The sequence below is a fragment of the Aspergillus fumigatus genome, chromosome 6 (assembly GCF_000002655.1).
Source record: "Aspergillus fumigatus Af293 chromosome 6, whole genome shotgun sequence".
In the NCBI taxonomy this organism is placed as follows: Eukaryota; Fungi; Ascomycota; class Eurotiomycetes; order Eurotiales; family Aspergillaceae; genus Aspergillus; species Aspergillus fumigatus.
This window is the reverse complement of record NC_007199.1, coordinates 2,127,090-2,150,950: the sequence shown is the minus strand read 5'-3', so window position 1 is coordinate 2,150,950 and position 23,861 is coordinate 2,127,090. Positions and strand designations below refer to the sequence as shown.

Below are 23,861 nucleotides of genomic sequence, written 5' to 3'. Positions count from 1 at the left end.
AGCGCGTATCTGTGCTGTAATCCGGAACCCACACCACGTCCTCCGTAAAGACAATCAGATTCCTCAGCAGAACAATTTCATAAACTGGCTACTGTCCTCAGCAGAGAGCCCGAGGACTTCTTATAGTTCCTTTCTAAGGATGTGAAGCCGAAAATTCGGACTTCCCATGACTGCTCTCAACAGCCCCAAACTGGACGTCTACGGAGTTCATATATCTGCAATACGTCAAGGTACTAAAGCTTCGGCGGCCCCTGCTTCTGAGCTGTAATTATCGGCACCGGCACTTGCCGAGCGATGTTGATTTCCGCCAATTACTCTACATGTACAGGAAAGGATTTGGAGCTCCCCGGATTTGGCGCATGACGGAAAATACCCGAAGATCCACAGCTGGTCGAAGACCGAACTCAACAGACTGGATTTCCGGTCTTCGTGGGAGAGTCCCGCTTGCTCTGAACCGCCGCATAACCCAATGTCTTAGGTTTCTGCCTGTATGCTTTGGAACGGCATTGATGATCGGGAAATACTCGGTGTCGAGTCCTTCTCTCATTGGCACAACTTCGGCACTTGCTCAGGGGTTGGTCCTGCAACTTGGGGGAGATGCTCCTACCAGTGAATTACCCCACGGGGTAGATTTGTGGGGAAGATTAGTACAAAAAGAAGCTGCTTCCCAGCGCGACTCGAAGCAAACCTGGATTTTCTGCTGAGACGCAATATCATAGAGCCAGACACCTGTGGAGCTGACTCAAACAGTCAACATGACCAAGCTCTCTCTACTGCCTCTTCTCACATTGGCCTCTGCAGTTCTGGCAAAGCAGGATGCTTTCCAAGCCAAATGTGCTAGCTTTGGACGCAAAATCAAGCTTCCTAACGTCCATGTGAACTTTGTTGAATATGTTCCTGGAGGGACCAACCTCACACTGCCCGACAACGATGTCACCTGCGGCGCATCCTCCCAGGTTGTGTCAGCGGATATGTGCCGGGTTGCTATGGCTGTTGATACCTCGAAGAGTAGCCAGATCACCCTGGAAGCATGGTTTCCGCGGGAGTACACTGGCCGCTTCCTGAGCACTGGCAATGGAGGCCTTTCTGGCTGTATGGCTTCTTCCAAACCGTTGCAAAAATAGAGTTCCGTTATGGCTAATATTATTATAGGCATCCAATACTATGATCTTGCCTATACTGCCGGCTTAGGCTTCGCAACAGTCGGCGCCAACAACGGCCATAACGGAACGTCTGGCAAGCCTTTCTACCAGCATCCTGAAGTCATCGAAGATTTCGCGTATCGTTCAATTCATACCGGCGTCGTAGTCGGTAAACAGCTCACCAAGATGTTTTATAAAGAAGGCTTTGACAAGTCCTACTACCTGGGGTGCTCCACTGGTGGTAGACAAGGCTTCAAGTCAATCCAGAAATACCCCAATGACTTCGACGGGGTTGTGGCAGGTGCTCCTGCCTTCAACTTCGTCAACCTGATCTCGTGGAGTATCCACTTCTACTCGATCACCGGATCGAATACATCAGACACATACCTCTCGCCGGAGTCGTGGAAGGTCGTTCATGATGAGATCGTGCGGCAGTGCGATGAAATCGACGGGGCTAAGGATGGCATCATCGAGGATACCGATCTCTGCCAGCCTGTTATCGAGACAATCATTTGCAAGCCAGGTGCCTCTGACAAGACCAATTGTATCACCGGTGCCCAAGCGAAGACTGTTCGCAATGTTCTCTCCCCATTTTATGGCGTGAACGGAAATCTACTGTACCCTCGCATGCAACCCGGCTCCGAACTGTTCGCTTCGTCGGTCGTGTACAACGGTCAGCCCTTCCGTTACAGCACCGATTGGTACCGCTACGTCGTCTACAACAACCCCGATTGGGATGCCACCAAGTGGACGGTCGAGGACGCCGCGGTCGCTCTGGCGCAGAACCCCTACAACATCCAGACCTGGGACGCGGATATATCCTCCTTCCAGAAGGCGGGTGGAAAGGTCCTGACCTACCACGGTATGCAGGACCAACTGATCAGCTCGGATAACTCGAAGCTGTATTATGCGCGTGTCGCAGAGGAAATGGGCTTGGGCCCTGAAGAACTGGATGACTTCTACCGCTTCTTCCCCGTTAGCGGTATGGCACACTGCACCGGCGGAGACGGCGCGTACGGCATTGGCAACGGGCTGAGAACATACAACGGTGCTGAGCCAGAGAACAATGTCCTTATGGCAATGGTCCAGTGGGTTGAGAAGGGGATTGCTCCGGAATTCATCCGTGGTGCCAAGTTCTCGAACGGGGTCGGTTCGTCTGTTGAATACACCCGCAAGCACTGCAGATATCCTCGCAGAAATGTATATAAGGGACCAGGAAATTATTCCGACGAGAACGCATGGGAATGTGTTTAGTTGACGGTGTCTGATGTTGTACTAAACGTGTCCATCCTGCTTGATAGAATGCAAATAAGTTGAACAATTGAGTGCAGATGTTTTTCAGTGTCCAATCCCCTATTTGGTCGCCTGTTATCGGATGTTAAGCCACCAAGGAAATGGGAGTAACCATCCAACCGTGTTAGCCAACAGTCAAGACAGGGTCCTTGCCATACTTCTTTGTAAGGAATCGTGCTGATGGCCTTGTTTGTGAGTGTGAGATATGTTGAGTTTAGATAATCAACCTCACAGAGCATAAGACCATATAACCATTAAGAATTTTAGACTGAAGGAGTTCCTCCCATAAGCAACTTTCAGATTATAAGATGCATTATCTCAAAGCTCAGAAAAAAATCAAAATCTAATATATAATACATGTCATTGAAGCGGCAGAAGGCGGCGGTAATGAGAGGCAGAAATACATCTCTCATCTTCATTGTAGGACTCGATCGACAGATGGAGCAATGCTTTCTTCACTTATATACTCCGTCTTGGACTGCGATATTCTGCGCGCCTGGCCAATAATAGGAAATAAGTAGGTAATACCTTTCTCCTGACCATGCGAACTACGCGATTGGAAATATCTCCCTTGATCTCCGCAAAGACACAACTCCACATACAGACCGCCTTGGCAACTTAGTCCTGCTTGAGGTGGTCGCAGTCAAGAGAGTTAATTACAAAAGACACTCGATAATAAATTACTTTCGGGAGCGGAACTGATCTACACCTGGCGCATATATGCCTCTTGCTGACCGACAGAGTTTCTAGCAAACATAGTTTCCGACGCTTCGAAAAGTGTTCTTAAGCCTACATTCCGCTAGATAAGGTTGATCCTTGATTTTGCAGGCTACCCCAACCCCGCAATTGCTTAGGCGTCCTAATCGAAATTGATCCATCGCGAAGAACTGCGTGATCGCGTCAGCTTTTCGTCGAGAATTCGCAAGACACGGACGTTTTACCAGTGGATTACAGAAAAATGGCCGATCCCATCGCCGACGCGCCTGTCATAGACGAGTTCGCGCAAACTCGAGGCGGGGACGATCTGTTCGATGACGAAATCATCCCAGTATCCGCAGACGAACAAGTACAAGCTGAGGTTCAGACACCGGAGGAAAATGTTGCAGACACCAAGAGCCAGGAGCCACCACGGATAGATACCCCGCCGCGCTCACGTGGAGCGGATAGACGAGGAGGGAGAGGGAGAGGAAGAGGACGCGGAGGACGCGGGTCGCACCATTCAGGTCGCGGGCGTGCAGAGGGAGGGCCGAGGGGCAGGTCTACTGACAATGCTGCCGAACGAGAGGACAACAAAGTGGAGAATGCAGCCCGCGACACACCGGCAGAAGGATCTGAACAATCTGCAAAAGAGGATGAAACTAAGGCAGATGCTAAACCAGCCGCTGCGGCGAATGGAACCGAAGCTCAACGAGTTCCAGCCGTTCGTGGAGATAGGAGCGCAACTGGTGGAGTGAAGAAGGTACGGCACGAGCCTATGTAGCGTAGAGAGACATGTACTAATCTACTCTATCAGCCCAAGCTCACAGAGGAAGAGCTTACCCGACGCATCGCTGCCGCCAAGGAGAACGCCGCTAAGAAAGCTGCCGCATATGCTCGCGCTGAGGCTGATCAGGCGTCATTTCTCGAACGCGAGAAGATTGCAGAAGAGAAGCGCCGCCAGGAACGCCAGAATCGCCGTGCAATGGACTCCGAACGCGAGCGCAACCGCTTGAGGAAACTCGAAGCTTTGGGCGGAAGGGAGTGGGACGCGACCAAGCGTGAAGAAGACTACAACCCCCGTGGTGGTAGAGGTCAATTCCGGCGTGGCATGCACGGAGGAGTCTCTGGTTACGTCCGACGAGATTTCGATGACGCCCGCACGGAGGAGGACCAAGAGGGACGCCATCACCTCAACCACCGCGGTCGAGGACGTGGTGGAAGAGGTGGGCGTGGACGAGGAGCTTCTCGGGCTGCGCCTTTTGATGGCGCGTCAGATGAAGCTGCTGCTGCAGCCTCTCCAGCCCCTCCGGTTTTGAATAATGAACAAGAGTTCCCAGCCCTTCCTGGAGGTCATAAACCAACGGACAAGACGGTCTCTGATCTCGCAGATAAGCTTGAGACCTCACTGTCCCCAGTGTCAGGCGCCACGTGGGCAGAGCAAGTTGAGTCGCAACGGGATTAATCTGCTTTAATAAATGCCTCCCAGGAACTTCTGTCCATGCATGTACGTTTCCCTTTTTATCTTGTTTCTCATGTCTCTATGATGGGTAAACCTCCGGAGAGGTTTTCTGATGTTTCTTCTCTTTTGACTCGAGTTATGATTGTCTTATACCACTGAATCGGAATGGAACCTGTATGTACATACATGCTAGATGTTACAACTCTGGCAGTCCATGCTATCCATGCACACTGCCTGACACGTACTATCTCATAGCCAAGATCTCGCTACCAACCTCCTGAATCTTCCAAGTCAATATACCGGCTAGTCGTATATGGATTATTTGATGATTCAGCGCAGGTGGCGTGTACCTGCCAATGACCAAGGCGGGATGCGCTCACTATGAAATCATAGTTACTATGCAACTAGAACAGGACCCGGTCGACAAGCAGATGGTCGATGAGGTATAGCTTGAATTATTATATAAAGACGGTGTAGTCAAGATATTATCTGCGATATTTAACATTGTCGCATCATTCAATTTTCAGGTACGTTCACCATTGACTATATATACAACGGACCATCAAAACAATATATATCATTCCACATTGTATACTGACTCCTGTAGAAGACACAAGCAGAGCGATTGAAATTATAACCACCAACCACAATGGGAGACAGAACAGCCGACAACGCCGTCAACCACGAAAGAACCTCAACTCAGGGCGGTGCCAGCTCCAAACCCACACCCGCCAACAATGCAGGCGGTGGATCGGGATGGGGCGACAAGGGCTTCTTCAAGGGAGGCACAGGCACAGAGGGGCCGGGCCATCAGGCCGTAAGTTGACTCGCGGCGCACCTCACAAGCGTGGAGCACTGAACTGACGATTGGCGGTCTAGGCTACCAACCCCAAGTCATCGATGGGAGAGTTCCTGGGCCTGAGTTCGCAGAAGGGTGCCGCGAGCTCGAACTTTGAGCAGCTGGCTCAGGGAGCGTCTGAAATGAGTGCCAAAGATACGTCGTGCGATACCGAGGATCATAGTTTCATGGAACATCGGCCTGGATGTCCTGAGACGTTGCCTGGGTGGTCGAAGACGAAGGGGGCTATGGATATGTGAGTCTTGCCAGGAGCTCACCTGCTGTTGTATCAGAGGAAAGATGGGTTGGTACTGACGTTGAGCCTTTAGGTTGCATGGTCAAGGTAGATAATGGTATACAGGATTCGAGTTGGAAGTTGAGGGAGTTCTACACATGTATTACGTGCTTTCTTTCTCGTCATGAATAAGCATATTTAACAAAATGTGAAAGGATTAATGCGGATACTTGAATCCGAGTATGCTGTACTGTACACTATTCTACCTTTGACCTCTTTCCGCTGATACGATCTCTTAGAGCTACAATCTTCCCTAGCAGTCTGCCTTTCAGGGTTTGCGCGGTAAGCGCAGCAGCCTGATCAGCTGTGACAAAACGGCGGACCAGGAGATTGAAGATGCTTCCGAACGCAAGCGCAATCACTGTACTGGTCAAGATGATCACGTTGTACGGCATGCTGAAGTCGGGAGTTGGTAGCGGGAGGAGGAGGCTGGTGGTGCGCATATAGATCGGAGTATCGTGGGCAATGGTGTTGCCGCTCGCGCTAGACAGTTTGATAACTGCAGGAGCGACGTTGAAGCCACGGTTGGCGTCCGGTGGATACTCGGTATAGCGTAGAATTGCCTTCTCGAAGTCATAGGTGAGAGTGACGATGGAAGCAGCAGGCACAGAGAGTGCAAGTTCCAACTGTGTTCCTCTTTCTCTATCGATGGCCGGTCTGTAAAATGTCTCTTTCACAATGTGCGAGACGGGAACCGATCTAGTGGTTCCGTTGCGCCCTGTGATCGTCGCGCGTAATGTGTGGACATAGGGCCGCAAGAACCAGGGCAGAGTCTCAAAATAGATGAAGTCGACAGGATGCGCATCCGATGGGTTGCCAAAAATAATACGCATGCCGCCTCTTTCTTGGCCATGGCCAACAATCGTGCGTTCCGCACTCAAGACCGGTTCATCCCGAGGGGCCAAGCTCGTGTGAGATTGCTCCGGGATCACCAAGTCAAATGTGCCGGATGGTTGCAAGGTAAAACAACGGGTGTAGCCGTCGGGCCTTTTCGTCTCTTCCACTCCAGATGTGGTATATACCACTTGCTCATGCGGCATCCGCAAGCAGATTGCTTCTTCACCAGGACGTTCGCCATCATCAAGGGAACAAATGCCATTTAAAGTACGACCAAAAACCTCGTTCAAGCTCCAGCCTTTGCCCGAGCCCCTTTCCAGAGGATAACAGGTATCGTCTGAATGATAAGGCTTCGAAATGTCACAGCTCAACTGATCATTAGGAACAGGACGTGGAATCGGGTCGTCTAGGAGGATCACTAATTAATGTATGTTAAAGTGGGAAAAATTACTTTGACAACTCACCTCGAGGCCGTTTGGAGCGCTCAATGTCTAACACAATGTCTACTGTTTGTTCGATTTGCATAAGACACTTCCCGCCTTGAGGGCAGACGGGACGCACATCAACAGACATGCTCTGCCAGGAAGCATCAAATAGTTTGTGTCCATCCAGCAGACTAGAAACACCAGCGTTGCCCTTGCAGGGAAGTAATTTCAGAAAGGGCGTCAGGTTCTCCGTACAGACAACTTCTCCAGGAAGCGTTCCATGCAGCAGATGCAGGTCACTGGAAGGGTAATGATTCCCGGTAGGCTCAAATGATACAACCGGTCGAGTCGTTCGAGTCGAATCAATGAAATTCAGCGATGCGCAGAACAGACCAGACAGTGACTGGGTCAAGGATATCCATCGGGCAAATGCGCTGGACGAAAATCAGCTCAGTATACATCGCGAGGCCTTGTGTCTGGTCCACAGCCTCTAAACCCACCTTTCACTGTCCGGCGCATCAATCCATGCCCATAGCTCTACACCTGTATTTCCTTCCTTCGTCCCGTTCCAGGGACGTGTACCCCAGCTTTCAGCATCCCATCTCCCTGTTGTGAACCGAATATGTAGCTCCTTGGTGTGGGTGTGTTGTAGGATTTGGCCAAGAGCACGAGGGAAGTAGCGAAAATGCCGCTGATTAAAGGCTTCTTGAGAAGTGTTGCCCCTGAAATTGAATGACGCTAGCAGGGAGGATTGAGGAAGCGGCTGCAGGACGAGAGCTTCATGGTAGTCCGATGAGGCGGATGTGAAGGTCGCCAACGCGATCAGGAGGGACAGTAGGGGGAAAAAGGAGCGGACAACCATCACGTCATTCTTGCAATCTAAAAGCTTCGAGTTTCTATTGCGGTATGAACTTGACCTTTCCTAACTTTTCAGGGAAACCATTAAGTGGGGATTGTGGTGCATCAAAGATGCTCGAGATGTTCCTGAGAGCTGGCCCTTTGAACCAATTGAGTTTAGTCTCTGGATTCTATATGACAAGGTGAGCACAACCTATTCATACATGAATGATGTCTTGCGTATTACTATTTCTGAGGATAATTATATATATAATATTATCATGAGCATCATAATATTTTTGCAATAATTAAGTCTCTCTATCAATTTATTTTTGTTCATCTAAGCATCCTTCTATTGTATTTTCAACGGAGTAGATGTGCCTTAAGCTCACATAAGCGCAGCCGCGTTTAGCGCCACACCTCATAATCCTGGATCTTCATTCAGCATCACAAACCATCGCCAGTCAAGCCGATATTCCTTTATTTCGCGCTCAATAGCTGTCGCCAGGTTTCCGTCATTATGGCAGCCGAACAAAGAAAGCTGCTTGAGCAGCTTATGGGAGGTAAATCATTGGACAATCTACAAATCTCAGATTTTCTCTGAAGCAAGCTGACGGAAATCTGCTTACAGCGGACCAACTCATAGGTACCGGCGGCGGCTCTCGCAATGCGCAGCTTCAGATTACAGATCCTAAGGTCTGTCGCTCGTACCTGGTTGGAACTTGCCCGCACGATCTCTTCACCAATACCAAGCAAGATCTGGGTCCTTGTCCCAAAGTGCATAGTGAAGGACTGAAGACGGAGTACGAGACCGCCTCAGCGGCCGAGAAGGCGAAATGGGGCTTTGAGTTCGACTACATGCGCGATATGCAGAAATATATCGACGATTGTGATCGCAGGATTGACTCCGCCCAGCGACGATTAGAGAAAACTCCCGATGAGATCAGACAGACAAATAACCTTGTAAGGGCGAAGCACTTCCATCGAGCTATCGGTAGAATATTCGCTGACTCTCACACAGCTGAAACAAATCTCCGACCTCACAAAGACTATCAATACTGGTCTCCTTGAAGTTTCCGTCCTCGGTGAAACTGGTGCCGTGGCCCAAGCGCTTAACGAACTACACAAGATTCGTACCGCCAAACACCAAAAAGAGACCTGTGAGCGCGAACTCAAGAATCTCCAAGATACCTCCGGTCCATCCGGTCATCAAAAGCTGCAGGTTTGCGACGTCTGCGGAGCCTATCTGAGTCGTCTTGATAACGATCGCCGCTTGGCCGATCACTTCTTCGGCAAGATGCACATGGGTTATTCAGACATGCGCAAGACGTACAAAAAGCTCAGCGAAGAGCTCAAGGGGCGCCCACCTCCTGTCCGCCACCATGATGACGACGAAGGCGGTTGGGGTGGCCGCTCAGGTGGTGGACGAGGCCCACGTTACGGTGGTGGTGGTGGCGGATACAGGAAACGAGGCGGACGGTGGTGATTGAGATGCCTACTGATTGTGGTTTCTTTCCAAGTATTCAGGCCGGAATTTGCATAGCGTAGGCGTTGATTTTCTTTTCTTCATACCTAGGATTTGATGAATTGCAATATGTGGATGTGATAGGCTTGTTTACATGTCAATATATAATGAACGCAGCATAGTATGGCCATCATCCTATTTTTATACTAATCTGGCACACATAGCAGGGTATCGTTTGCAGAAGACGAATAACATAATGCCATTGTGAATGTAGTAACTGGTTTATATTGACATAAATACTACTTGAACGCTAACCCAGGTCTTTATCCACTGCGTGTGAGAAGATATCAAGCCCCAAGAATCAGGTCTGAAAGATATTTGAATTTGGTAATACCGAAAGAAGATTAATGTTTGTTTGAGACTCGAGCTGAAACACAGAACTGCAATAAACTCCATGTAAAAAAAAGAGATCTGAGGATATCAAATTGCATAATCCATCCACAAGAGAACAAAGGGAAATTTGAATGCAACCCTAGGATATCCTTTACCATCCAGTAACTTTTACCCTCAACCCGCCAAGAAGAGCAGCATATTCACACGAAGATATTAATATGAAAGACTAACATCAGTTATATAATGGCCTGGATCTAGCTGGCGTTTTGCTGTGGACCATGTCCATTCGTTGTAGCTTGATACAACGCCTGCATTAACATCTCGTAATTTGAAGCCGCCTCTGGCTGTCGTGAGATGATGCCATGGACAACACCCAGTTGGGAGACATCAGCATTCGGAGCCTGCTGGAGGAGTTGCTGGATTGCTGGAGCATTTGCCTGAGCACCAAGTACCTTCACTGCGGCGGCCATACCAGTGACAGCCATCTGACTATGTGGCTGTGGAGGTTGATACCCTTGGGACTGAGAGGCCGGTTGGGTTGGTAACTGCGGCTGCTGCGGTTGCAGGGATTGTGGAGGCTGGGAAGCAAAGGAATTGAGGGTCGGAATTATGCCCGAGATAGCAGATGGCGGAGTGGGAGACATCTGCGACATCTGCCTCGGTCCAGGTGTCAGAAACTGCTGTTGCTGGGGAGTCGCTGCGACGGTGACAGGGCTTGCAAAAGACGCAGGCTCTTGACTTGGATGATGTGATGATAGCTGTACTGAAGGAGGATTCGATTCGCCGGTTTTGACTGCAAAGACCACCAATAGTACTCGCTCTGGAGTAGGGTCTTCAAGTGTATTGTTTTCCAAAAGCTCAATAAATTCGGGCTTCTTTGTGGATCCAGCTTCGATGGGAATAACGTAGGTATCCTTGACGGCCGGCAACGGATGTTTTCCAACAACACCATATCGCTTTCGGTCTTGGAAATAGTTGAAGAGCTTGTCGAACCCTTTTTGATCTTTGGGGGATTCTGGGCGACTAATGGAGATGACTGAAACGTCCGTCGAGGAACTGAAACGCAAACCACAGAGATAATTGCTCGCTAGCTGAATGTCGATTCGCCCGTCGACCACCAAGGTCGACGGTGCAAGCTGACTCCACGGTATCTTGTCACTTAGTTCAGCTCCTCCAACATGCTTTGCTAAAGACGAGAATTCAGCCACCGGGTTCATGACAACCTTCCCGCGCCAGATAATCGCCTCGTCGTTGAAGTCTTTTGGGGAATATGGAGGCGATTCGGGTTCGACGTCTTTCAATAGCTTGTCAATCTCTGCATCAGCCTGGGCCTTCCCAGTCGGCAACATTTCATGTATGTGAGTTGAGACCTCTGGAAAGACTTGGTCATGATCAGCGGCGCCGGGAGAATGCACCGTAGGCCCATTTCGGGCCTTGGTATCCTTCGCTTTGGTGTCGATAGGCAGCGGTTTGGCAGCCCTTGGCGCACTGTCATCCGGCTGCTGATGAGCCTGGGGACTCGCTGGACTTTGATTTGAAGGGCTTGCGTCAACATCAGCCAAACTTCGGCGTGTCGGCACTACCGAAAACACTGGCTCGCTGGCGACGGTTTGATTCTCATCTTCAATGAACTCTTCGCCTTTATGAGTTCGCCTTATTCGCGGACCTTGCTCCTCCACAATAATATGCTGCCTCTCGGCCTCGCGCCTGATTTCGGCATCCTTCTGCAGAAGCTCCTCACTTGCCATATCCTGACTGCTCATCTTAGAGAGCGCATCTGGAAGCAAACTACCTACGAGCAGGCGATCCCGTAGAGAAGGATTCTTCTTTACGTTGAACAAGATCGTCCGCAGTTGTAATTTATATGGTTCAGTGGGTTCCCCAGATCCTCCGCAAATATTCTGATACATAGCCTTCTCGATTGAAAAACCGAGCTGCTGCGCTATCTCTTTCGCCGACCTTCCCTCAGGTAATTTGAAAGACCCTTGCTTCTGTGCATCAGAAATTTGATCTACAAATAACTTGACTAGAGCACTGGCAGCACTTCTTCTTGCTGGGTTTGAGATCTCGTCCAAAGTGCCCGATTCCTGCGTCGTAGTCTTTTGAGAAACGGAGCTTTGGCGCGAAGGAGGAGCATTCGAATCTTCCTTCGCCTGAGCAGGCTTGTCGTTGAGAGGAGTCACTGAATCAGCTGGTGAGGTCATCTTTATTTGCTTCGGTTTTGGTCCCTGCTGGTAGACATGAGCAGCTGTCCCTATTTTCAAACAGTAATAGTCAAGTCTTACCGTATCGGAGGCCGGAGCCTCTTGATGTACCTCGAATTTCCTCTTCTGAGTGCTCGATGGGTGGGCGTCTGAAACGTCACCGTTCTTCTCCGGGACCGGGGTCACAACGGGCGGAGGGGCCAGTGGAACAGGAGTCTGAGCGGGCGTGGCAGAAGCCGCTTTATTGCGGGCTGGGGTGCCTGTATCCGGTTTGGGCTCGCTTGGCCGGCCCTTTCTACCACCTTTCCTGCCTTTCCTGCGACGTGCGGCCTTCTTTTCTTCTGCCTGCTGGCGTCGCTTCTCGGCTGCTTCCTCCCAAGGCTTCTCACCGCGCGCAATCTTGTCCAAGAGAACTTTATGATTCTCAGGTCGGCATAGTTCACAGAAGTATTCATCGGGCTCCTCGCCTTTCGCAAATGTGAGGCCCATGCAGTCATTGTGTTGCCAGGCGGAGCACTGGTCACAGCAGATCATATCTCGTTCAATGTCTTCCTCCTCTTCATATTCTCCGCAAATACATCGAATAATTTCTTCTTCTTCACTGACGGCAGGTGTCGGCTCGACGGAGGGTTTCGGGGGCTTCTCAGATTTATCCTTCGATTGAGCTTTCGCTTTCGATTTCTTCGCAGGTGTCTCGGTTACCATATCTAGGTTTTTGTGTTGACCTTTCGTAGAGCGTCCAGAGCGTCGCGGTTCTTCTGATCTCAGTAGTTAGCGAGCTATTCAGTCACGTTTCGGGGGTCGCATCCAGTCGCCACAACCTCAGTTGAGGTGACGCCACGCTCACAAAAGAAGTACTATAAGCTTACCAGTCATGATGGGCGTGTGATATGGTAAAGGGTCTCTGAATATCTACAGCACGTGGTGGGATAGGTCTTATTCCAATGACAAGTTGTGCAGGCCACCCACAGCTGGCTTTCTACGGCATCCGAGGGGCTAAATACGCAGGGGAAAAGACTGGACAGTGGCACTGTTGCCTGGCCCACACAGGTATTACTTGATCCTCCAAAAGACTGTCCCTGCTTTATTTTACCGAAAAACGATGCGAGCCCAATTGTAGCAGCAAGCTGGGTGTGGGCCTTAGGAGGCTTCTGTCGCGCCGAGTTCTAGCGTCAGGAGTCGCGTGATTATCGTCCTGAACGGAGCGTTGTCTTGGAACTAGTGGATCTGATGATGGCAGCCAGAAATACTGCTGGCCGCGACAGTAGTTTGTATTAAATTCGGCGTTGAATAAACGGCAAGGATGAAAATGCGATGAGAGAGTGGGTTGGGAGAAGGAATGAAGGAGAGGTGGTGTCGTGCTACTTGTAGTGAGTAATCAGGCACGTGACTGAGGCTCGGTGGGGGAAGGTCTTGGCAGACGCCAGTCGCTTTCCGTCGCGTAAAGTAGTTTTCAATGTCGTGAAAGCTTCTCCAAGATCCCCACAACCTAACAACCACGCTTTCTAACAAAAATTTGTTGATCTTACTGAAGCACTCCCAGGATTTTATTGTACTCACTTTCCTCTTGTTAGTCTATCCATTGGAATGGCAGATGTTCGCTCGTTACTTCGAAGTGAGCTTGCTGCTCGGAAGGGCGCACCGCAAGCAGGAACTACCGGTAATCGAGTTACCAAGAAGCGGAAGGTCGATATCACGGATGACTTGACGCGGAAAAAGATTAAGCCTGGCGAAAAAAGCGCAGATCCCCTATCACCGACAGTACATACTGTGCAGCCACCAAGCGCCCAGGCGATCGATGGAGTGGATGATGTTGAACAAAGAGCACGAGAAACTGCTAGCCTGGAACTTCCACCGGACTCGAAAGCTTCGCAAAAGCAGACCCAGGCACAATCTGAGCCGTTGCTTGAATCGAATACTCCTCAAGCAATTGATGAGGACGAATGGGCAGCTTTTGAGCGCGATGTGGTGGCGCCAACTCGTGTACCCCAGGCGCCTGCTGCAGTTGCCGCTGCAGCGACGATATCGGCTGCACCCATGTCGGCCGAGCAATTGGCTGCCCAGCAAGAGGCAGAGAAGGGAACATCGATACAAGCACGTGAAGCTGAGATCGAAGGGGAACGAGAGGACGCCGCTCGGTTCTTGGAGGATGAATTTGATGAAATGGAGCAGCTTGAAGAACGAATTAGGCGATTGAAGCATAAGAGAGAGGAATTGAGACGGAAACGAGCCAAGGAAGCTTCAGAGATCCCTCAGGCAGAAGGATCGTCCGGGAAAACACAGGGGGAACAGCAGATTGATGAGACTAGACAGAGCGACGAAGAAGAGAACGATGATGATGACGACGATGATGCGGATGACGATGATTGGGACAACTGGCGATTTAGGTAATGATGCAATTGAGATCAGCAATGGTTTTGGGAACGGCGCCATTTCATAAAGGGAGGTCTGAACTCTTCAAATTTACATTGATACCCCATACATCGAGCCGTGAGCTATATGGATACTCTACAATGACTTATGATCCTTTCCTCGGTGCCATCTCTGTCGATGGGTGGCTTAAAAATGTTGTTTTTACCGGCTCTACAGGTAATAATGAAGGCAACTAAAACAGGAGATATTCCTGTCACTTGTTGAGGCTTCAGCCGCGTCCCCATGGCTGCGCCAAGAATGAAGAAATCGGCCAGATTTGAAACTAGCATCTATCTGCCTTGAGTCTTCATGAAATTTTATGATTATAGTTAAAGACCGAGTAGATCATCTCCGAAGCAATCTCATGTCAAGAAGCTTCAGGGCTCTTCTCCTGAGATACTTTCACTGAGTCTTGGTTTTCGGCTTCCAAGTAGCTCCTGATACCTTCCTTTCTAACTCTCATGGCTTCCTGGATCTCCGCCTCACCTTCTCTGAGGAGGTGCCTCCCGCGGACAAGATCGCTTTGTTGTTTTCTTTTTTCCTCCTGAACTCGTTTCTCGCGTTCAGCTAGAGCCCTTTCGCGCTTCTCACGCTCCAGTCTATTCCTGTTTAGTGCCTCAAGCTGATCTGCAGTCATATCTTGCTCTGGCGCCGGTGGCAAGGTAGAGATATAGGCCTCAAGTAATGGGTCGCGCACTTTTGGAGGCAATGAGATATATCTCAGGTCGGTGATAATTGATGAAGGAAGAGCTTCTAGATTGGATGATCGGTTTAGCTCTTGTAATGGTACTGATTTCAGCAAAGCCGAGAAATCAGACTTTCGGGTACTTTCAGGTAGCTTTAATCGCGAGACCAGGTCTCGATAGAGTTTCTCACGGTCTTTGTCTGATAGTTGCGAATCCTTCATCTCGGGCTCTTTCCTGTACTTGCGTTTGAATTCAGGCCAGTATAGCTTGGGAGTCGCGTGCTCCTGGAGGAAAGCGAGATAGCGGATACGAGGATCCTTCTTTTCCTGCTTCTCTTTCTGTTCTTTTAGCTGCTGTATGCGATCACGGCTCCAACTAGACCAGGCCTCTCGGCGTGCCTTCATGTTCGGCAAAACAGTATAGCGGCTGTCCTCTATTATGCGGCCTTCTTCGATGATTTTCTCCCACGTAGAATAGGGATTTATGTGATAGTCATCGAGGAGGTCACGGAAAAGCGCTGTAGCATCTTCCTCAGTAAGTGGCAACCCTTCTGCGCCCTCCTCCCAGCCTTCCTGACCAGGTTCACCGTATTCTCCCGGATCCAAACCGTATTCTTCTCCCATTGCTGCAAGCTGATACTCGATATCTTCCTCTGTGAATTCTAAGGGTTGCTGTTGGTCGTTGGTGTCTTCGGTCTTCGGCCGTTTCGAGGGTTGATCATCCTCGTCCTCGCTGTCAGTCACTTCAACTTCTTCATACTCATCGCTGTCTTCCATCGCATGTGCGGCTGTACCAGGATCCTGTACGCTACCAGGCTCCTCGGAAGGGCGAACTTCGTCCAATATTTCCCTCCTGTTTTCTCCGGATTTCTCAGCTTCTTCGGAGCGAGCCTTCTGTTCCCTCTTCTCTCTTTCCAAACGATCATACTCCACCACTCCTTTCATTACTGCGGGAGGAAATTTCCAGAAACTTTCGTTCGTTTCAGGGTTGTGGACAAATCTTCTCCCCAGTCTTGTCTTCACAAGCACCCACGGCTCGCACCCGGGTATCGCGTGTTTCGACTTCGGCCTATCCTCGGGCCCTCGATTGTTACGGTCGCGGAACCCTTTTCCACCTCGAAATCCACCCCTAGAATGACCATGATGAGGAAGCCCACGGGCCTGGTCGCTGAAGGAAAATCCTTCAGGCGCATACGGTGTGGAAGAGAAAGGGGGAAGAGTGTCTGGAGTGACAAAAGGAATTTGGGTGGGCGCGGCGGGTTGCGATTGAACAGGAAGCGGCTGCGGTCTTGTGTATGTAGACTGCTTCGTCTCTGCGTTGTAATAATAGAGATGTCCTGTCTCATAGTCAGTGACTTGAGCTCTAAAGATTGCAGTAAGGAAACTAACCTGAAGGAGCTCTATGTTCTGTCCACCCCGGTGGTAATGGAGGAGGGGGAGTGTAGGTAGATTTGAGCATTCTGACCACTACTGTCTGGGGTACGATGAATATATGTAGGAGGTCGTCAATTGATGGTATCAGAAAGACATAGTTGTAAGGCGTGGAATGTCCTAATTGCAAAACTTCGTGAGAATTTTGAAATGGTTTTGCCAGTTGATAGAGCTTCGTCTGCGCTGGGAGATCTAGAAGTGGTCCGAGCTTGGCAGCGGACCGGCAGGACGCGCCAGGGCGAGTTGCCTGGTCACTTGGAGCTCACCTTGCCTGCTCCCATAGCTTAGGCACATCACAGGCCCATACCCTTCCTACAGCATTCTCTCGACCTATCTACTTCATTTACCTTCTGATTTTCTCTCGTGTCATAGTCTCTGAACTTACTGCAAAATGTCACGGAGATATGATTCCAGGGTAGGACCATTTCCCCATTTCGTCATTTCGTCACTTGCTCCAGCTAACCCATTTATGCCCCATGTAGACAACCATCTTCTCCCCCGAAGGTCGACTTTATCAAGTTGAGTATGCGCTCGAAGCTATTTCACATGCTGGTACAGCTCTAGGGATCTTGGCGAAGGATGGAATCGTCCTTGCTGCGGAGAAAAAGGTGACCAGCAAGCTGCTAGAGCAGGACACATCTGCAGAGAAGCTCTACACACTGAACGAGTACGCTTTTCCCAACGGAGAGAAGCTTCTCATATCCTTTACTCCGTTACTGATTCATCACTAGTAACATGATCTGCGCAGTTGCCGGTATGACTGCAGACGCCAATATTCTCATCAACTATGCCCGACAAGCCGCTCAACGCTACCTCCTCACTTATGGCGAAGAAATTCCATGCGAGCAACTTGTTCGTCGATTGTGTGACCTGAAACAAGGATACACCCAGCACGGTGGTCTCCGTCCCTTCGGTGTCTCGTTCATCTACGCAGGTTACGATCCTCTGAGAGAATTCCAACTGTACCAGAGCAACCCCAGCGGAAACTATGGCGGCTGGAAGGCCACTAGTGTAGGAGCAAATAACGCGAGCGCCCAAAGTCTGCTCAAGCAAGATTACAAGGAAGACTGCGATCTGAAGGAAGCGTGTGCCATGGCCGTCAAGGTCTTAAGCAAGACAATGGATTCGACAAAGCTGAGCAGTGAAAAGAGTAAGTGACTTGCAATGATTTTATCTTGTTCAGTTCATGGCGTGTCGCATTCAATATGCTCTATCCATTCCCACATCGTTGGCTGACTGATGTGCTTACCTATCCAGTCGAATTCGCAACGGTGGGAAAGACCAAGGAAGGGAAGATCTACCACCATCTGTGGAATGCGGACGAGATCAATGCTTTATTGAAGGAACATGGCTTGGCCAAGGTCGACGATGAGCCCGAGGCTGGTGATATCAAATAACTTACGAGATAATGCTCCGTTTCGGTGATTTCGGCACAGAAATTAGGTTCTAATACTTCAAATTCCCAAAAATGGATATTTTGAGCCTGGTAGCCGTAACATTTACATGGGGTGTTGCAAGTGCCGGTGAAAGACTCTGAGAACACATAGGTGTTGTCTCAGGCCCATGGTTGCAATGAAGTTGCACTGACATTGTTTGGTGGTGACGTGGCAAGCAACCCCCTGGGGTTCAATAAACCATTATGATAACTCCAACGCTTCTCCTCGCACGAATTCTCGCAATCTGATGCAGCCCGTTATGGACGATGACCTGATGGAATGGTCCACGTAGTCTCCCTTCAACTTGACTGATCCGAGCGCTCGATTAATCCGCTCTCAATAGCCTCTGCTCAACAGAGCCCTCAATATGACAGCGCGCCCCTAAAATGCATCAATCGTTCAAATAAAGACAAAGCCGTGCAAAAGAAGCGCGACTTCAACAGATGTCGCCTCAAATTTTCACGGAGCAAAGTGTACTCCATATCTCGTCCTGGTCTCTACCATCTCAGAGAGGAAAATGAGCAACCACGAGAACTCGATACACTAGACGAAGCTATGTATGTACAAACACAAGGAGAAGACCATGGAGTTTGAAGACCCTGTCTGACACTTGGTTCAATGGAGTCAGTCATTGCTTCAAGTTAAGTGAGAGAGCAGGACTCGTTCAAAAGGAAAGAGGGCTAACCAGATATAGGTAACTCACGTGAGTCATATATATAACAATGGACAAAGCCGCGGGGTATCGATTCTCATTCCCTGGCAGCTAGCTCTTTGGAACTAAGCTTCGGAAACAAAGTCATATTCAAGGGAACATCTGTGGCAGACAGACGTACATTTAATACGGTGAGTCAAGGTAAAATGACCACAGTAGATATTACAACCGTCCTAGTTCCTAATGGTGGAGCTTGGTGAACCACTCATCAGGAACGCAGGCGCTTAAAAGTTGGGAGTTCTTCAGGTTACATTCCAGTTCCTGCAATATCTCAAGGGAATGCATCTTATCATTGGAAGACTATGACTTAGATACATTAAGTCTGCAGTCGTCAAGACTTTTCCTCCAACCATCGTGTGGATCTCCCCGACTTCTGAATCGGTTCGAAACGATGATGCTATCAAACCACAGTCAGAGTGGCACCTGCTTGAGAGAGCAGTTGATGGACCAAAGCATAAGCGACAAAATAAAGACTTTGCAACAGAGGGAATCTTGAAACAAGAAACGGAACCACCAAAAAGGCCAAGAATGCCTCTCCCTAGACTCCACTGAGCTCGGAGCCTCGGACATCTTACTTTCACGAGAGTGCTTTTCTTCGGTCTTCTCGTTCTCTTTGCAACTGGCAAATTTCTTTCTCCAGTTCCATTATGAGCTTTTGCGATCGGTCAATGGAGGCCACGAGTGTTCCTCCTTCGCGTTTCCACCTGGTCAGACGTTCCAACTCGGCGTTTCGCCGCCGGTATTTGGTTTCGATCTTGTCGCAGAGCCGACATTTTGCCGTCTCATATTCAGTCATATTGACGAGCCTCATGCCACATGTTTCGCCCGTTCGGTACTCATAGTTGCAACGGTGAGCAAAGCTGGTCCAGCTCCAGTCTCCGCATGCAAATCTCTTTTGGTTGTAGAAGCACATGCCTATCAGACCCGTCAACGGAGTCCGGTTTGGGGTACTGATCAAACTCACTTGTTCCACCGGGATCGTTGTTTCAGCTTTTTCGATATATATAATTGGTCCAATTCAAGGCCCTACCACTATGCACTATATGATAGGCCACAAATCAAAATGGCCACTTGAGGAACGAAAACAATATAAGAAGCTGAAGCGCTTGATATCAAAAAGAAAGCTTTATCACTTATGAGATTCTCTGATGTTGACAGATCTGAAACTAACAGTGATTGAAACTCCATATAGATGAGGGACTGAAGGACCCTATTTATGTTTCGTGAGATCTACCATGTTACAGTTCAGCTAATTCCCTATTGTACGTGTCCGTCCAGTCCATCGTCATTAAGGGAACTCGCTCAGCAGACAATGGCTTATCAAATCCGGCGAACTATCATCACATCCGCATTACTCACATCGAATCACTCTTGCGGTTGGCTGTGATGACTTCGCCAAAGCAGTGGGGTTGCAATCAACTGCTCAAATGGACCCTTCCATGGGGCAATGGCAATGAGTGATTGCTTCATGATACATGCATCTTGTTGTCGTGGCCGTCTATTTTCTTCTTTGGGTTTGAACTGAAAGTTCGAAAATGCCTCATTGAACATCACTCCGTCATCCAGATTGGGTCACCGTTACTGCCTTGGCTACTAGGTTGATTATCCCCGCTTCATCCAGGTGAATACATTCCATGTCAAGCCGTCCTTGCGAACCAAGCACTTCTTGTTGTGTCTTCTTGAATCAGACCTCCTGCATGCATGAGCTGTCTCGTGCCAACTATAGTGCAGTCTTGCCATCAAACTTTGGCTACGTCCAGGACGCACCTCGCATTCAATGGGCGTGATGCGAGCTTCCATTTCTAGGTATACTAGCCCGGTCTATCCGATCTAAGCACAAGATTTTATCAGGAAAACTCATTCACAACCAATCGATTTTAGGCCTTCTCAAAAGCTTTGCTATGGATTTGGGACAAAAGTCAAACTTGGGGCTTGCAAAGTAATCACGCCCATGAAGTACTATTTCCGTCTCTCTTTCTTTTTCTCGCCTTTTTCTTGTCAACCAGCGCCTCCAGTACCCGTAGCCTGTCTTTCTCCGGCTACACTGTCCATACAATGGTTCTTCCATCTATCCGCTGCAGGGGTATCATGCGTCGAGTCTACAGATGTCTTCTGCATTCCGCGTCCTCCCGATCTATTGTTGCAGCTTAGGGCTGTCACTTTCCCTGTGGCAAAAGACGTGCCGCTAAAGGATATCGGTTGGCATTCATTGCACCATTGCCATTAGTCCTTGAGGCTGATGGTGATCGAAGTGGTATGAGAAACTTGAGTCTCTTGCAGGGATGCATTTTTTTCAGCTGATCTCTTACATCTGCAGACGAGTAATCCTGCATTTGCCCCCGCCCGTCTGCAGGCTGTGGCTTCATCTTCTTGCCTTCCTCGTCCCAGGTGATAGGGCTTTGCTTGATCCGTTGAGCATGGCAGAAATCGACCTTAGCACGGTGCACACACTGTCAATACCCATGCATCTGCGCTAGAGCTCAGAGTCTCTCTGACGTGGCATCCTTCGTCTGGCCCAGAGATATGAATTCATGTACGTTGAGACCACTGTGAGTGCTCCGATTTCGAGGCCATCAACTCGCAACTCTGGATCACAGCTCGGGGAATTGGTCTCGTCTGCCTCCATTTGGAAAAGCCTGGGTACCACCTTAGGAACTGTACTTACCCGAACATCCAAGGCCGCCTTCTAATGCAATCGATCTCAGCCTGTTTTTCTTTCGGTCTGGCGCGGGATCGTCGGACAGTTTCATCTGATGATCCATGAGTTGAGGGCTCGAGCAATGGGTCCAGGCTGGGATGTCGGTTGCCAACTCAGCGGTCGTCAAGTGCTGCCTTGGTAGCCGCAATGACTGCAGGGAAAGCCCAGTATGCTACTGTTGGAGGACCGACCAAGCCTACCTCCAAGACGCGATTTGCCACCATTCTAAGGCCGGTTTACGCATCTTTTACTGTAGCATGCTATGTTTTCAGAAGCAAGGATCAGGCTACCATCGGACCTTGCCAGCCAGCCAAAGTTCCTCCCTCATGCGGGATTCTGACCCGGCTACACAGTTGGGATTGATAAAAATCGTCAGTACGAGCCTACGGATGCCCAGTGATTACATCCCGTCAATGTTAAAATTGACTTTTACGACACACATGTACTTCTCATCATCCCGGGTTTCTCCAGTCCCGTGACCATAAAGCCGACGGAGGCTCCTGCACATTCAGGGAGCGGGCTTTTGCAGGTAGCAAATGGAAACCGTTACTCTCAGCAGGAAATTTTAAGGTAAGGGTGCATTTCTGCCGTGTTATACCTACGCGAATGTATTGGCTAATAGTGAAATGCATGCGAAAAGCCATCATTTGACTGTGTCCAATAAGTGCTCTGCACTTGCTGGCAGCCAATGCAGCTAAAGAACACCCTAGGAAGTTGCCGGCTGCACAATTAGAGCCGAGAGAGTCTGAGTCGAAACATGATTGGCCTATAAGCAGGACAGGTCCAATTGAACATTAATACCCAGATGCTAGGTCGCATATGCAAGTTGCCTCGTGCAAGTGTCCACTTAGGTACTTCTGTTCAAATCCAGACAAATCCAGACAGCCTTGAACTGAACATATCAGTACTGTTCTCCCCTTCGGCCCGTGAGAAGAGGAGCTGTTGTCTACTCCAGTCAAGAGGCCTAGCCGACACCCCACAGCTTATCATCTTATGCTCGAGAGGGGGAGTGATTGCAATTAACGCCTAGTGATGTTGATATCCAAGCAATCCCAAATGGGTCTTCGGCGGTTCTTCATTTTCCGAAGGTGGACTTGAAGTAATCAATACCGAAGCCTGGGAGGTGTCTGTGGAGGCGCATGAGCGTACCAAACCCCCAGAAAGTTACGATAATTGTGATCCTCGCATCTGCTATTGCTCAGATGAGATTTTGACGTGGCTGAACATGTTGGACTTTTATCGGGCCATCGTCTCGCCAATCGTCTGTGCGTCGTAGTCTCGTTGCGCAAAGGGATCATTAATCTCCCTACTTAGCTACCCGAGGACTAGAATTACGAAGACTGATAGAACGGTTGTACTTCTACTTTGACCAATCTATCCTTCTGCTTTGTAGATCATATCACCTGTCAAGGAATCAATTGCTGCGCTAGTCCAGGTAGCTTGCATGAATATGACCATTGACGAAAAGAGAGATGTAGCTCTCCAAAGAATAGGACAACCCTTTTGCTTGCAAATTACATACTTGGAACAGAAAAACCCTTGATCAAGAAGGGTCTCCCTATGTCGTTGCCCTACCGTCATCACGTGGCAGAGCAGGTTTCAAAGATACCCTTTAGAAGGATGACGTCAATATGATTGATGGACAAAAAGCATCAACTCAGACATGGTCTCTTCCAACTCTTTCTAACATCTCAAATCATTATACACCCAATATTTCTAAAAAGGCAAGTCTTCAGAAGAGATGTTTGGGAATGAGTTGCTTTCGACTAACTTCTGTTCTAGTGACGAGCCTACACGTCTTCTTCTACAATTGGCATTACTAGTCTTCCCGCTTTAAGAGACCAGCCTTATTCCTACACTCTATCGCCTTAGACCGCCGCATAAATACCTTGAATCTTTTTATTATGAGAATGCTCAAAAGCTTCATATCAATTGGTCAATCGGGCCACAACGCCGCCAGAAACGCCCGCCGAGTTCAATTCCGGCCAGGCTTTCAAGCACCCGTCACTGCTGTGCCACAAAGGAGGGCTTTCCGCTCATTTCCATGCTTTCTGAGATCCGAAGAGCGGCCTAGAATGCATAACAGAAACGAATTAGATCCGCAGCGATCGGAGGGCACCAATACCGGTACCGACAACGAGGTCGCAACACATCAGACGGCCTACGATCCAAACACCACTTCCCCCGAAAGCGAAATCAATCAAGCTGAGAAGGAAAGCGAACAGGGAGGCAAAGTCAGCAATCCCTTGGACGTAAGTGCTGCGAACAAAGATGTCAGTGGAGCACGTGATCCGGAAGAAGGAGGGCCGGACCACAATGCAGAGAAGGAACCGAGTGGGAGAGGATCGCCGAGGAAGGGAAGAGAGGTGCACGTCGGAGGTAAAAATTAAGTGCAGTCGTATGTCGAGGTAACTCAAGGCGCACGGCATCGCTGCCAGACTTGGCATGAATATACACTATGATCTTGTCACATAGTTCGAGAGCAATACTCTTCCTGAACTGCAGAGAACATCTAAAGTGCAGATACCTCTTTGCAATTGTCCGGTCATCAATTTGATACAACAGATAAATAAGGAGGATAAATAACCAAGTTGTGCCTT

At 49.4% G+C, this 23,861-nt stretch overlaps 10 protein-coding genes across 10 annotated transcripts; 5 read left to right on the top strand and 5 right to left on the bottom strand.

The window, feature by feature from the left end:
- The first annotated feature begins 474 nt into the window (after positions 1–474).
- Positions 475–2,506, top strand: faeB-2 (putative feruloyl esterase). Its single transcript, XM_745699.2, has 2 exons — positions 475–1,092; positions 1,153–2,506. The coding sequence occupies exons 1-2, from the start codon at positions 756–758 to the stop codon at positions 2,394–2,396; spliced, it is 1,581 nt and encodes a 526-aa protein (XP_750792.1). The 5' UTR covers positions 475–755; the 3' UTR covers positions 2,397–2,506.
- A 328-nt stretch (positions 2,507–2,834) lies between these two features.
- Positions 2,835–5,687, top strand: AFUA_6G09030 (uncharacterized protein). The gene is made up of 5 exons (XM_745698.2): positions 2,835–2,952; positions 3,186–3,894; positions 3,949–5,120; positions 5,204–5,410; positions 5,473–5,687. The coding sequence occupies exons 2-3, from the start codon at positions 3,394–3,396 to the stop codon at positions 4,594–4,596; spliced, it is 1,149 nt and encodes a 382-aa protein (XP_750791.1). The 5' UTR covers positions 2,835–2,952; positions 3,186–3,393; the 3' UTR covers positions 4,597–5,120; positions 5,204–5,410; positions 5,473–5,687.
- Positions 5,688–5,719: 32 nt separating this feature from the next.
- gpi16 (GPI-anchored transamidase subunit GPI16) lies at positions 5,720–7,984 on the bottom strand. Its single transcript, XM_745697.2, has 3 exons — positions 7,489–7,984; positions 7,028–7,422; positions 5,720–6,969 (listed from the first exon to the last, which is right to left on the bottom strand). Exons 1-3 carry the CDS (start codon positions 7,848–7,850, stop codon positions 5,924–5,926), a joined length of 1,803 nt encoding a protein of 600 aa, XP_750790.1. The 5' UTR covers positions 7,851–7,984; the 3' UTR covers positions 5,720–5,923.
- Positions 7,985–8,110: 126 nt separating this feature from the next.
- Positions 8,111–9,712, top strand: AFUA_6G09010 (LUC7 domain-containing protein). Its single transcript, XM_745696.2, has 3 exons — positions 8,111–8,388; positions 8,457–8,788; positions 8,847–9,712. Exons 1-3 carry the CDS (start codon positions 8,346–8,348, stop codon positions 9,309–9,311), a joined length of 840 nt encoding a protein of 279 aa, XP_750789.1. The 5' UTR covers positions 8,111–8,345; the 3' UTR covers positions 9,312–9,712.
- Positions 9,713–9,937: 225 nt separating this feature from the next.
- AFUA_6G09000 (uncharacterized protein) lies at positions 9,938–13,221 on the bottom strand (the record flags this gene model as incomplete). The annotated part of the gene is made up of 3 exons (XM_077805038.1): positions 12,757–13,221; positions 11,969–12,645; positions 9,938–11,914 (listed from the first exon to the last, which is right to left on the bottom strand). The coding sequence occupies exons 1-3, from the start codon at positions 12,761–12,763 to the stop codon at positions 9,938–9,940; spliced, it is 2,661 nt and encodes an 886-aa protein (XP_077661171.1). The 5' UTR covers positions 12,764–13,221.
- Positions 13,222–13,474: 253 nt separating this feature from the next.
- Positions 13,475–14,278, top strand: AFUA_6G08990 (uncharacterized protein; the record flags this gene model as incomplete). Its single annotated transcript, XM_745694.1, has 1 exon — positions 13,475–14,278. The coding sequence occupies one exon, from the start codon at positions 13,475–13,477 to the stop codon at positions 14,276–14,278; it is 804 nt and encodes a 267-aa protein (XP_750787.1).
- A 388-nt stretch (positions 14,279–14,666) lies between these two features.
- Positions 14,667–16,641, bottom strand: AFUA_6G08980 (uncharacterized protein; the record flags this gene model as incomplete). The annotated part of the gene is made up of 2 exons (XM_077805037.1): positions 16,374–16,641; positions 14,667–16,321 (listed from the first exon to the last, which is right to left on the bottom strand). The coding sequence occupies exons 1-2, from the start codon at positions 16,441–16,443 to the stop codon at positions 14,667–14,669; spliced, it is 1,725 nt and encodes a 574-aa protein (XP_077661170.1). The 5' UTR covers positions 16,444–16,641.
- Positions 16,642–16,707: 66 nt separating this feature from the next.
- pre9 (proteasome core particle subunit alpha 3) lies at positions 16,708–18,503 on the top strand. The gene is made up of 4 exons (XM_745692.2): positions 16,708–16,830; positions 16,898–17,082; positions 17,147–17,565; positions 17,673–18,503. The coding sequence occupies exons 1-4, from the start codon at positions 16,807–16,809 to the stop codon at positions 17,810–17,812; spliced, it is 768 nt and encodes a 255-aa protein (XP_750785.1). The 5' UTR covers positions 16,708–16,806; the 3' UTR covers positions 17,813–18,503.
- Positions 18,504–19,140: 637 nt separating this feature from the next.
- AFUA_6G08950 (uncharacterized protein) lies at positions 19,141–19,476 on the bottom strand (the record flags this gene model as incomplete). The annotated part of the gene is made up of 1 exon (XM_745691.1): positions 19,141–19,476. The coding sequence occupies one exon, from the start codon at positions 19,474–19,476 to the stop codon at positions 19,141–19,143; it is 336 nt and encodes a 111-aa protein (XP_750784.1).
- Positions 19,477–23,354: 3,878 nt separating this feature from the next.
- On the bottom strand, positions 23,355–23,708 carry AFUA_6G08940 (uncharacterized protein; the record flags this gene model as incomplete). The annotated part of the gene is made up of 1 exon (XM_745690.1): positions 23,355–23,708. The coding sequence occupies one exon, from the start codon at positions 23,706–23,708 to the stop codon at positions 23,355–23,357; it is 354 nt and encodes a 117-aa protein (XP_750783.1).
- Positions 23,709–23,861: the final 153 nt, after the last annotated feature.

Bases quoted from the DNA above. Each gene is read 5' to 3' on its own strand.
- pre9 (XM_745692.2), top strand. From the start codon at position 16,807: ATGTCACGGAGATATGATTCCAGG. The intron at 16,831-16,897 runs GTAGGACCATTT...TGCCCCATGTAG, and splicing joins CACGGAGATATGATTCCAGG to ACAACCATCTTCTCCCCCGA. The intron at 17,083-17,146 runs GTACGCTTTTCC...ATTCATCACTAG, and splicing joins AAGCTCTACACACTGAACGA to TAACATGATCTGCGCAGTTG.
- faeB-2 (XM_745699.2), top strand. From the start codon at position 756: ATGACCAAGCTCTCTCTACTGCCTCTTCTCACATTGGCCTCTGCAGTT. The intron at 1,093-1,152 runs GTATGGCTTCTT...ATATTATTATAG, and splicing joins CAATGGAGGCCTTTCTGGCT to GCATCCAATACTATGATCTT.
- gpi16 (XM_745697.2), bottom strand. From the start codon at position 7,850: ATGGTTGTCCGCTCCTTTTTCCCCCTACTGTCCCTCCTGATCGCGTTG. The intron at 7,423-7,488 runs GTGGGTTTAGAG...ATTTTCGTCCAG, and splicing joins GATGCGCCGGACAGTGAAAG to CGCATTTGCCCGATGGATAT. The intron at 6,970-7,027 runs GTGAGTTGTCAA...TGATCCTCCTAG, and splicing joins GCGCTCCAAACGGCCTCGAG to ACGACCCGATTCCACGTCCT.
- AFUA_6G09010 (XM_745696.2), top strand. From the start codon at position 8,346: ATGGCAGCCGAACAAAGAAAGCTGCTTGAGCAGCTTATGGGAG. The intron at 8,389-8,456 runs GTAAATCATTGG...ATCTGCTTACAG, and splicing joins GCTTGAGCAGCTTATGGGAG to CGGACCAACTCATAGGTACC. The intron at 8,789-8,846 runs GTAAGGGCGAAG...ACTCTCACACAG, and splicing joins TCAGACAGACAAATAACCTT to CTGAAACAAATCTCCGACCT.
- AFUA_6G09030 (XM_745698.2), top strand. From the start codon at position 3,394: ATGGCCGATCCCATCGCCGACGCGCCTGTCATAGACGAGTTCGCGCAA. The intron at 3,895-3,948 runs GTACGGCACGAG...CTACTCTATCAG, and splicing joins CAACTGGTGGAGTGAAGAAG to CCCAAGCTCACAGAGGAAGA.